Here is a 12,418-nt window from a genome sequence, read left to right as displayed (position 1 = left end):
AAGAACAGCCTCATTAATTCTGCGACGTCGACGACGATGGCGCCAGAGGGAGAAGAGAGAGTCGAAGAGATTTAGAGAGAAAGAGAGAGAAAGGGGGAACTGTGTGCAAAAGGCAGATGCGGAACGGTTTCGGCGGCAAAAGTGTGAGCAAACTAGCACATTTTGAATGAAGTGTGGAGAGTGTATCAGTTTTGAAGAGGGGGGACTCAAGCTGTGCAAATATTTTTCACGTAAAATGGGAAGGATCAGTCTAGCCAGGAAGTGTTCTTAGGATGCTCTTAGGATATGTGATAAGTGTCTCAAGAGGTCTGTATGTCTATGTATGAGTTTGTGTTTTGGACAAGGGAGAAACAGACCGGTAACGTTAAGGCTTAATCAGTTTCTAACCCATACACCATGTTCGAAATTTGAAAAAAAGGTGCCAGATTAAATATCGTATGTTCAAGCTTATAGAAATCGTAGGACTTGTACAGAGAGTTCAACCCAGCTTGATTGCTTTATGCCTTCTAGCATGAAAACTTTACAATCTTTAAATTTTAGATCTGATCTTGTTGTAGAGAACCTTGATACCATTAATTTCTAACATCAGTTGCCAGAAAAATTATTTTAATGGAACGGGCCGAACCCTATAGTCAGAAAGGTTGTAAACTTTTCCCGTTTTCAGTTGAAAATGTCCAACTTTGAGAGTGTGTCATGGTAATACTGATTGTCCCATCGAGTAGATTTTTAATGAATTATACAGATCAAAAGTAGATCTCCATTTTTGTAGTTGACAACTGATTTGTACGGACACACCCTAGCAAGTTACGTATCGACAAAGTGATTTCTCCCTCAAATCGGCCAATTTCAGTGTAAAATAATGTTGTTGTCTTAAAATGACCATAGCTCTCTAGAGAGTGCCAGTACAAAAAAGTTGTCAACTACAAAAATAAAGCTCTACGTCTGATATGTTTAATTCATTAAAAATCTACTTGATGGGGCAATCAGTATTGTCATGACACACTCTCAAAGTTGGACATTTTCAACTGAAAACGGCAAAAGTCTACAACCTTTCGACTTATGCAAGTCCTACAATTTCTACAAGCTTGAACATACCATATTTAATTTAGCACCTTTTTGTCAAATTTCGAACATGCCGGCCTACTAAAGCGCATAAGTTTGGTATCCCTTTTGGAAAAATCAGGAAAAATGAAGTTTTGTAATTTGCAGAACCCTCTCTTGCAGTGCCTAAAATCATAATGATGTTTGAGCAACAATAGAAAAGATATCTTACCAGACCTAAGCAAATTCTATTTGAAGAAGGAATACGGTTAGAAATGAAACCAAACCAAAACCAAAAGGGGGCAAACCAGAAAACAGAAATTTGCCAAAAAGGTATAGAAAAAGCAAACAAAAGGTATATGACTCAGCTTCCCAACCCTTGTATTCCACCAAAAAAGTCTCAAAACTACTTGAAATGCTTTCAATTATTGTGTTTATTCTCCATTTTTGGTCGTTGAAATATGACCTAAACCTTTCTTTCGGCGGAAAACGGATTGATAGGCATAGTAGGATTATAAAGAGCAATTCTCTCTCTCTCCGAAAAAAAGAATTTCATTCTCGACAACAAAATAAATGTTTCGGTGTTTAAAAAAGGCGTGGTTTTTGAATGTGGTGGGAGAGGAGAAAGATAACAAGAATAGAGGGAAAACTGTTGGTTTGTTTGGTGACTATACTGCTAATGTAGAAAGAGAGAGAGTGCTTGAGTATGGCTTGATGGATCGGAATGAATGAAGATGATGGATTAATGTATCAATAAAAAGCGAGTAGAAAAGAAATACAGACAGAAACTTCGAAAACCAAAAAATATATAATAAAAACTTTATTAGAAGGGCATGCTCTTTTATTGTTGGACTGAAGTCTTTTTTTTTATTTCAGATTCCGATACTTCAGATAATTATAAGAAAGTTCCATCGTAGGAGAAAATGCTAAAAATCACTCTAAACGCCACAATTCCCGTTCTCCTGACTCACAAGGAGCTTTGGTGGAAGAGCTTTCCATGCGGCCGTGTAGTCCTCTCGGACAAGATTATTTCTCAATTCCTCGTTTCCCCACTTCCTCCAACAAAATTTTGTAGTTTTAAAAATAATATTGCAAAAAAAAAGAAGAAAAACTACGACAATTTGTTGGAAAAAATGAGAAAACAAGGAATTGAGCATCTTGTCCGAGAGGATTACACGGCGGTGCGGAAAAACTCTTCTACCAAAGCTCCTTTTGAGTCAGGAGAACGGGAATTGTGAACTTTAAAGCAATTTTTAGCAAATGAGTCAATAATAAAAAGTTTCTCAGATTTGCCTGAAGTATCATGAAATAAAAAAACCAGGACTTCAGTCCTCCTTTAACTGGAAATGACTTGGCAGACATCAGACTTTTTCAGGTTTTGAATAACTGCACATTTTCAGTCTCATTTTCCGGAATTCAAGAGAAACATGCAAAAATTTGACAAAAGTGAAAATTCATCGAGTTGAGGTTATTGTCATAATGTAGCACATATCATAACTAAAACTCGATTCTGGTAACTTATGCCAAAATTTAACTGCTTGTCAGAAAATTTGTAAAAACCTTAGCTTTTTCTTGTAAAACCCTTAGCTTAATAGCTTTTTCTACAAACGTGAATATCCAGGTTTCTGCACGATGTTAAGTTTGTCTCAAGACAATTAGAAAAATCATTCTCAACAAAAACAAATTAAAAACCAATTATATACTTGTTTAATAGATAAAAAGAAGTTTTCAGTTTTTTTCCGGAAAAAATATAACAAATGTGTTCTGGAATATTTAAAACTTGAAAATAGGAATACTTCAAGATTCTAAAACTCGAGCTAAGGTCTTGAAGGTTCTCTCCTAAAATTTCAGAGTACGAAATGATTTCTCAAATCAAAATTATCATTTCTTGAAACTCGCAGACCATACTAAAAAGCTTTCCCATCAGAAAAACCAAAAATCTATTTTCAACTTTCGAACAGCAACTCTACTATAAGAAAGTGTTAAATTTCAGTATTTCAGAGCATTTTTTGCTCACCACCACTACTATATGAAATGACATCAATTCGATAGTGTACCTAACAAACAACTTGCTCTCTGCCTGCCAAAACGACTGAAAATTGGAAATGATAATAATGAGAGTGATAAGAGCATGAAAGAGAGAGAGATAAAATGAGGGAGGACGCAGAAATCATGAAATCAGTCGTTGACTATTTGACATAAAAAGAGTGACTATAGCTTGTCCGTCTATTGACTTTTGGAGTGAAAAGAGGAAGACGAAGGGGGGTCTCCAAACAAGGCAATAGAGGGAAAAAGAGACCGTATTAGGACGGATCGGAGGGGAGAAAAAGAAATGGGAAAGGGTGGGGAGGGATGAAACCATCATACTTTGCAACTTGACACATTTTCCGATTTGTTTTTCCTCATAACTGTAGATTTATTGAACTAGAAACTATGTGTTAGTTTACAAGGTTAAAATGACATCTGTAGTTGGAAGAGGCTCCAGGATTCCAAAAATTGTCAGGAGTTGCTCAAGCAACGGCTGAACCAAATCTGATATGAATCAGGGTTGTTACGAATTAAAACAGGAATGAATCAAAGTAACCTGATCAAGATCCAAAGGAGTTCTAGTGGGTTCTTATACAGTTATAAGCCAGATTTGTAAACTTCAGGGCGGCCCGGATTTGAATTTTTGAGTTTTTTAAAAAAAAATTTTCCTCAATCATATTCCTCAAAAACTTTTTAAACCTACAAAAAATTAGTCTTAAGAAGTTTTTTCCGAAAAAAATTGATTTTTTTCAGAACGAAACTTCTGTGAACCTGGAGGTCAGATTCGTACCAGAAAATCCGGCGGTTCAAACTCGAGAGAGATCTGATCTGGGTTCAGTTCTAATTCGGTATAACTTATATTCTGTTTGATCACACTTTAGGTCATAGTGTCATTTTGTGACAAATTTCCATGTTGGTGGTAATTACAATCTAGACTGAAAAACCACGACCCTGAAATCATATTTAAAAAAAAAGATAACGTTTTCATGGTTTTACTGAACGTATTTTTGATCAGAGGTCAAACTAGAAAACAACAAACTACAGTACTTCGTTTGGTCTTTTTGAGATAAAGCATACAGAACAAAGGTAGAGCTTCATTTTTGTAGTGGACAACTTTTTTGTACGGACACTCCCTAAAAAGTTATCGTCATTTTAAGGGGACAGCTCAAAAATCTATATATTTCTGTATGATTTATACATAATTTGCTTTGTGGGACAATCAGTGATACCGCCCCACTCTTTCAAAGTTGGTCATTTTCAACTGAAAAATACCAAATTGCATAGCTTACTGCACGTTACTGTACAGTACTGACCATAAAGAATGCGACACTTGCAGTTTTTAGTTGAAAAAGGTCAACTTTGTGATTGTGAGACGGTCTTCCTGATAGTCTCACAATATTGATTGTTTATGGAGTGTATAGATCACAAGTAGAGCTTCATTATTGTAGTTGACAACTTTTTTGCGCGGGAACATCCTAAAACGCTACAGGCAGTCAATGTAAACAGCTCAAAAATGTCTCCTGAAAAAGGGCAAAATTTTCGAGAAAATTCTTTGACGATTGATAACTTCTTAGGTTGTGCCCGTACAAAAAAGTTGTCAACTACAAAAAAGAAGTTCTACCTTTGTTCTGTATGGTTTATACATAATATACTTGGTGAAACAATCACTGATACCGTAACACCCTCTCAAAGTTAGTCATTTTCAATTGAAAAACACCAAGTTGCATAGCTTACTGCACGTTACTGTACGTCGTGAAAGATGACGCTTTAAAAAAGTAATGGAACCCCAAAAGTGTTCCTTCATCAAAATGAAAAATGAATTGCCAAAGAAAAATGTTCGAAACTTGACACATTTGTCCTCGTTTCCCTCCTGTCTCATAAGAGGGTATGTTCATATTTTTCAAGTGGTCATCTTTGTATTTTCTCGAGAAAACTATGAAAAAACTGAGAGAAAAAAGGGTTTCGGAAGAGAGAACTATCTGATAAATAAATTTTGAAGAAGGACATGGATCCGGTCTCTTGGTTTTTCTGAATAGAAAAGAAACATGGAAAACTTATCGGAAAGAGGGAGGGGGTGAGAGGAAGAATGAGGGAGACTAGAGAGAAATCGGGAGGGATTAAGAAGGCATTAAGATGAATATTATGTAGAACTAACTGTTTTGAACTTTGGAGTATAAGTGTAGGGTTCAACATTTTGAGAGGCGTTGAGAAAATTGAAAGCTAAAATATTTCTTGATGAAGGAACTCATTTCCAGGAATGAACACGAATTCATGAATTCTAAAACATGAATGATTGACAGGTGTCTCAGGTTAAGGGCAATAAGGAACATGTTCCTGGAGTGTTTTTTTTTGAGAATTGAAAAATGTGGAAGGTGGGAGTTTAAATTTCATGTACCTTTAAATCATCCGTCGTGAACCTATAATATCACACCACTACGTTTCAGGAAAAGTGAAATTTCAGACATAATTTTGATCTCCTTAGATTCCAGAAAGGTAGATTTACAGAATAAATAAATCTTTCCAACAATCAGGCGATCTCATTCTGTTTCAGTCAGATTTCTCATGTTCTCGATGCTTCTATCATTCTTCCACACATTTGGAACTATTTCGATGCTTGACGACTCTACTTCCAATTCGATAATGTTGCGTCCAAAGTTACTTTGGATTCCTTCCCAATATTCAGAATTCCGATCAGGAAGTCTTGTCTAAAAAGTTCGGATTCCTCTGATTCTCGTTTGAGACCGTACAGATCGTGAAGAAACGGATCGAGAACTAACGAATCGGGAAGAACGCATAATTTTTTCGTAAATTCGGCTCAAAAACATGAAAACACACCATTAATAAACTAAATAACTATACTAAACAAAAACTTATAGGGCTATTCATTTACCGGAGAAAACAGTTTTTTTTCCGTTTTTCGCCGTTTTTTTTCGGTAAATGAATCGAGGGAAAAAAAGTTTCTTCCGGACACGAATAACCCCATAATTGAATTTTCTTTCCTTTAAATAATGAAACTTGCGAAAAAGCGTTCTTTTTTGCTTATTCTCGATTTTTTGACTTTTTTCCAGTTTTTCGTCTGTCATTCATCCTCTTCGGAAATAATTTGTTATTCTGCACTAATAAAAATAAATATTTTGTGACTTTTAAGAAAAAAACGTATAATTTTTTTTAGAATCATTCAAACCCCCAAAAATGCTCAAAATTCGGCAAAGAATTTCAAAAATATTCCCTACCGTACTCCAATTTAAAGGCGCAACGTTACAAAATTTCTTTGCACAGTCGAAATGAGTGAAACCGTACCTTTTCGTTGCGAAACCTGTGTGGGAAACAGAAATTTGTTTTGAAAATGTTTTATCATTTTTTTTGTTAACAGACAAGATTTTCTCTATTAAAAGTACGTTTTTAAGATCTTCCGCGTTGCCACCAAACTTTTAGCCCGCGAAAACTGAATTTCTTTTATCGAATCTTCCTTTTTCACCACTTTCAATGAATTCTTCTCATTTTCAACTGTTCTCGGCCGTTTTTCAGCAGTTTTTTTTCTATTCTGAATGCATTCAGCGTCATCTTTCCAATATCCACCACTTTTTGAGCTCGCTCCGCACATTTTAAACACATTTCCGCTACTCGCTTGTTGTTAAAAACTATTATTTATAAAACTTTATTTCGCTGAGCAATGTACTGTTTTCCTTTTTATCTCAACTATCTATTTTTCCCGCTTCGCCTTCGTAACCTTTACTCAATTTTTATTTTATTTCCAGGGTTCCAAACACTAACAATGATCGAAAAATCAGTACCACAGAGTTCAGCGGTCAATTTGAATGAATTAATGGCCCAGACTGCCAGCTTATTGGCTGTTAGAGAGCAGCAACGCAAGGAAATCGCGGAGTACAGTTCTCTTTCAAACTAACTTTTCATAAATTTTTTTCAGTAACAAGCTTGCTCTGAGCACACTGCCGCCGAGCAACCACATCACTCCATATATGGATCCAAGACGTCGAGGAGAGCGGCGCATGCAGAAGCCTGAGTCGTACAAGACTGTCATCTGTCAGGCTTGGCTTGAATCGAAAACGTGCACGTTCGCGGAGAACTGCCGTTTTGCGCACGGCGAGGAAGAGCTCCGTCCATCTTTGTAAGTTTCAGAAAACTGAGTAAAACTCGATTCTATTGCTTTTTTCCAGTATCGAGCCGCGTCAGAACAATAAGTACAAGACGAAGCTGTGCGACAAGTACACCACCACTGGATTGTGCCCGTATGGCAAGCGGTGTCTCTTCATCCATCCGGATAATGGGCCGAACGCGTACATCCGCTCTGACAAGCTGTACGAGGTGATTATTGTCTTCTAATGGATTCGAATTAATCTGAATTGTTCCAGGTGTCGCAGCGCCACGCTCTCGCGGATCTTCGTGATCAAATGGAGCATCATATCATGACTGGAGGTCAAAGCACTGTTCCAGATCTCTCAAAGGTCACACAGTCATTGGATATGCTCCCAAGACCATCGACACCGGATGAGCCGGCTGCGAAGATGCCGTTGGGACCGACGCCAGTGAGCACCCGCGGACCGAAATACGAGTTGCCACCGAAGAATGTCCCGGAGGAAGGTAAGGAGTGATACATATTTAGTTATCATACCAATCATCATTTTTCAGAAGCGGGAAATCTCCCACCTTCATGCTGGCGGCCGTTCGACCCATCTTCATTCTTCTCATTGGACAACCTGAACATGGCGAGTCGTCCAGTCAGTCCATTCGAGTCGATGCTCATCGAAGCTGCAGCCACAGCCGGAGTCTTGCCATTCACGATGATTGGAAAACAGTCAACTCCTGGAGGAGTATCGGGCTACTCGTCTGCTGGATCGTCTGCTGGAACTCCATATCAGGATCCCGACACGTCGCCTGAGTCTCTTCTTGCGAAATCTGTCATCAACCCGTTGTTGATTCCACAACGTGAAGAGTTGTACTCGCCAATGCTCGGATTCGACAAACTTGCGGAGGAGATGGCGAAGCAATTCGAATTGTGGTGAATCACCAAGACTTTTTATCCGTTTCCCTCTTTCATTTACCCAATTTACGGTTTTGTCAAATTGCCAAACACTCTCACCATTCTTGTTACCCATACTAACTAATAATGTGTGCAGTTTGTGAATATAATAAGTCTCACACCCGTTTTAATCATTTTCTGTTGTCATGATGTAAAACTAGGCGCCCGGGGTTTTCGGTGTTCTTGTCACATTGATAGTTCATCTCCCCTCGTTTTCAAGTGCCATTTTCGTTTTTTGTCCCCAACTAATCTCGAAGCTTGTGATGTATTTGTAATATTTCGGATATCATTGCATGTGTTTTCATTTCCCTCCTCGCCCGTATACTACTATGCACCCCTTACTAACCCAGTCTTCCCGCATGAATAAACTTTATCAAATGTCATCTGAAATTCGTTCTTTCTGTTTCATTTGGTCTCCTCGTCACCATCATTTACTTTAAATTCTTCTCTTCTTGAATCCATGCGCGCTCCTAACATTGGGCGCCAACGGTTGTGATTAAGCAAGCCTAGTGTTTGTGGAATCTGCCGAATACCGAATTCAAGAAGTGTTTCTGCCAGTTCGGTCATCCTTTCTCATAATTTTGATGCCTTCTTGCTTTTTCCCAATCGTTTATTTTATCGTTCTATCAAAACTTACCTATAGATTTGGATTCTTTCTATCAAATCATCGATTTTCAGGTAAAATGAGTGACGAGCCAGCCGCGAAGCGTTCGAGAATTGGTGATGAACCAGCTGCGGAGCGTGCGAAAAATGCGGACGAATTTCCCAATCTCCGCTCGGATGTTGTTGGCGCTGTAAAAGAAAAGTTGATCGAGCTAGACGCCGTGCAACACCAGTTGGACGTGATGAGCGAGAAGGCGGCTGAAGAGGTTCTGAGAGTCGAGAAGGCTTTCAATAAGAAGCGAATGCCGATTTATGAGAAGCGAAAGAATTTGACGACGAAGATCGACAACTTCTGGCAGACTGCTTTTCTCAATCATCACTTGCTCTCGACCGCGATTCCAGAAGAGCAAGAAGATCTGCTGGGTGCTCTGAGAGATCTCGAAGTGCAAGAGTTCGAAGATCTCCGCAGTGGATTCCGAATCGTCATGACATTCGACCAAAACGAGTATTTTGAGAATACCGTCATCACCAAGTCGTATCATTTGCAATCGGAGACGCCAAGCACACAAATCACTGAAATCAAATGGAGGGAGAATAAGCAGCCACCGCCGGTAAGAATTGTACTTTGTAGATCCCTTTTTGGAAAATATAACTTTTTTCCTCAATGTAAATCTTCCAGAAGCCAGAAGACGATTCAGCCATCACGTTTCTCGAATGGCTCAACTACGCTGCACCACCAGACAGTGACGAGATTGCCGAAGTTATCAAGGATGACTTGTTCGTCAATCCACTCCAATATTACATGATGCCCGATATGCAAGAGGTGGATGTGGATGAAATTGAGAGTTTTTTGAATGAGGATAGGGGCGTGGATGAGGTTTCGTTTCAAACTATAACACTGAAAGAAAACATTTCTTCAGAATGGCCAACCGATACTTGGCTTCCCGAGACCAGTCGATCTGTCTACTATCATGGCAACAGATGATTCGGATGAATTGGGAGAGGAAGCAGTCGAAGAGATGGATGATGAGGAGAAAGTAGAGGATGAAGAAGTGGAAGGTGATGACGACGAAGAAGAAGGCGAGATTGAAGGTGAAAGTGTTGATGACGAGGAGGATGATGGAGAGGAAGGAGCTCTCGAAGAGGATGAAGATGAAGAGGAGGCGGAGGGAGAAGGAGAAGGGAAAGCTGAAGGTGAAGGAGAAGGGGAAGCTGACGATGAAGTTGAAGTTGAAGGTGACGGTGAAGGGGAAGGCGAAGAAGGTGAAGGAGGCGATGAAGAGAACGACGCGGAGAAGGTTGCAGAATCGCGCGGGCCGAGCGAAGAACTATAATTCGACTGTTATCTGGAGCATAATTTATTTTCATTTTCATGTATTTATTCTTCCCATTTTCTCATTGATGCAAAATGAGAGAATCACTACTCCAATTCCCAGTATTATCATTATTATTCAGTTTTTACAATGCTTTTGTGTATGTATGACTATTTATGCTTACAAAAATTAACTTTTCCCTCCTTAGTTTCGCAGTTCTTGAGGTTTTCAGCGGGTAGGAGGTGTCCTTCTATAAGAAATGCTCTCTTTAAGTACAAGCATTGTTCACCGTAAGCGATTGGCATTGCCCCAAGTTTGAAACGTTAGGATTTTCGGGAGATGATTTTTCATGAAATCTTCTCTTATCATGCTCTTCGATTCAAACTTTTCTTTTTCGATTTCTGCTTCAACTCCTGAAAAACCTTCTCCCACAACAATAGTTCGATTTAAAAAAAAAACGATCCTAACGCACTTTTTATTGGAATACAAAAAAACCATTGTCATCATATATCCCCAGTTCGGAAGATCAGAAGATCAAAGAGATCGTGAGTGTGTGTGAGATTCAGAGAGAAACAGAGAAACATAAGGAGATTTTTTTGAGTGAAAAGAGAGAGAGAGAGATTGAAACAAGAAGTGTGTTGAAGAAGAAGAAGAGTCGCGTTTTTGCAGTCCAAAGGGTAGTTGGTTGAAGGTGTCCAAGAGAAATCATCGTCCGTACATACCGCCCGAGAACGGCATTGCTCCTCGTTTGATCTGATTCTCGTTGTTAGCGTAACTTTGTGTCGCCGAGGATAATGATCGTTTTCCGTACATTCCTGGAAACAAATATCATTAGAATTTCTAGAAATCGTTTTTTTAGTTTTGGGTTATTAGCTCGGCACAGTTCCTACAACTGCGCTTCACTGAAATCTCTTTGAGAAATGTCTCTTTTTCTCTGAGTCTCTAAATTTCGCACACAATTTTCTTCGATTCCATTAGAGCGCGGTTGTAAGAAGTGTGCCGTGCCAATTGATCTCTCTCCACCAGATTCGAATTTTTTCCGAGTCGCGTTGCGTGCGCGTCGCGGTTTATATTGAAAGATACGACAAACAAATGTTAAATTTGAATTTGGCATTCAGCCAAGTCTTTTTTGGCACCGTGGCACCCGTTATGCGACCTTACTCTGTGACATCATCTTTTTTTTTAAATTCTAGAATCCTGTATTTCTATAGTATGATGGCCTAGAACGGCCATAGGCAATTTGAATGCCGGTCGGTGTGTCTGTGCCTCCGGATGTCCGGATCAAAGCTGAAAAACGTCTTTGTCCATCCGGATGAACAGACATGTGCCCGATGTCCAAATGTCCACTCAAAATAGAAAAATGTCTCAACTTCAGGAGGTGTTCTGTCTGTCTGTATATCTGTATGTACGGATGTCCGGATGTCTTGTCTCCGCACGACCGTCTGTCAATCGCGCTCTATAGAGACTTCGGTGGAGCGCACTTGTAAGAATCGTATCGCGCTAATAGGAAATCTCAAACTGCAGGATGTTCACCCTTACCTCCAGAAAACGGGATTGCGGCTCTTCGTTCAGCGAAAATGGGTCCGGATCGTTTTCCGTACATTCCACCGGAGAACGGCATCGTCGATCGTTTGCCGTACATACCTCCGTTGAATGGGATCGCTCGTTTATTGAATATATCTGGAAATTTTGTCTAACATTTTTGATCTCAACTGAAACATTTAGCAACCCGATATATCTGGGTGGCCGCCCACCACGTTTCCTTCTCTGCAAAGGGAGTAAACTAAACAAAGTTTCAGTTTCATTTCCCTTCTAATTTCCTTTATTTTTTGAAATCAAGTGACCCGAAAACTAACCTCTAGGATGGTAGTATGACTCGACACTCGAATTATCTTCAATCTCTTCCATGGGGACTCGCACCAGGAACACAATTGATTCGTCGTCTGCTAAGAAATAACAATTAATTATACATGTTTCTATATTTCTGTAAATCCTGATGTCTCCCGAGGACTTTTTTCGAAGAAGTGTTACAAAAAGTGCAGCGTGTGACGTACTACTGTTGGAGACACTTGGGAGCTGAACATTGTTCGTCAAGAACCCATTTTTCAAGCTATTCCAAAACAACCCTCTATATATAAAAATATCTGAGAGCTACGGTTCTTACAACTGCGCTCCACCGAAATCCTCTTGAAAAATGTCTCTTTTTCTCTGAGTCTCTCAATTTCGCACACAATTTTCCTCGGTTTCGGTAGAGCGCGGTTGTAAAAAGCGTGCCCTGCTAATGGGACATCCGGACAAACAGACAAACATGCGTACCTTTTTGTGCGTTAACCGAGGTGGCGACAACGACCAACAAGAGAGCGATGTACCACATTTTCCGCGGGAGCCGCGC

General features: G+C 39.4%; 4 protein-coding genes across 4 annotated transcripts; 2 read left to right on the top strand and 2 right to left on the bottom strand.

Moving 5' to 3' along the window:
- Positions 1-6,844: 6,844 nt before the first annotated feature.
- On the top strand, positions 6,845-8,093 carry GCK72_008852 (uncharacterized protein; the record flags this gene model as incomplete). The annotated part of the gene is made up of 5 exons (XM_003107637.2): positions 6,845-6,954; positions 6,998-7,198; positions 7,248-7,395; positions 7,443-7,671; positions 7,720-8,093. The coding sequence occupies 5 exons, from the start codon at positions 6,845-6,847 to the stop codon at positions 8,091-8,093; spliced, it is 1,062 nt and encodes a 353-aa protein (XP_003107685.2).
- GCK72_008851 (uncharacterized protein) lies at positions 7,709-8,186 on the bottom strand (the record flags this gene model as incomplete). Its single annotated transcript, XM_053727081.1, has 2 exons — positions 7,709-7,893; positions 7,940-8,186. 2 exons carry the CDS (start codon positions 8,184-8,186, stop codon positions 7,709-7,711), a joined length of 432 nt encoding a protein of 143 aa, XP_053586658.1.
- A 607-nt stretch (positions 8,187-8,793) lies between these two features.
- Positions 8,794-10,047, top strand: GCK72_008850 (uncharacterized protein; the record flags this gene model as incomplete). The annotated part of the gene is made up of 3 exons (XM_003107544.2): positions 8,794-9,324; positions 9,393-9,590; positions 9,634-10,047. The coding sequence occupies 3 exons, from the start codon at positions 8,794-8,796 to the stop codon at positions 10,045-10,047; spliced, it is 1,143 nt and encodes a 380-aa protein (XP_003107592.2).
- Positions 10,048-10,731: 684 nt separating this feature from the next.
- Positions 10,732-11,934, bottom strand: GCK72_008849 (uncharacterized protein; the record flags this gene model as incomplete). The annotated part of the gene is made up of 3 exons (XM_003107575.2): positions 10,732-10,841; positions 11,566-11,706; positions 11,883-11,934. 3 exons carry the CDS (start codon positions 11,932-11,934, stop codon positions 10,732-10,734), a joined length of 303 nt encoding a protein of 100 aa, XP_003107623.2.
- Between the last annotated feature and the right edge of the window lie 484 nt (positions 11,935-12,418).

The sequence above is a fragment of the Caenorhabditis remanei genome, chromosome III (genome assembly GCF_010183535.1).
Source record: "Caenorhabditis remanei strain PX506 chromosome III, whole genome shotgun sequence".
NCBI lineage: Eukaryota > Metazoa > Nematoda > Chromadorea > Rhabditida > Rhabditidae > Caenorhabditis > Caenorhabditis remanei.
This window is presented reverse-complemented; position numbering and strand designations above follow the sequence as displayed.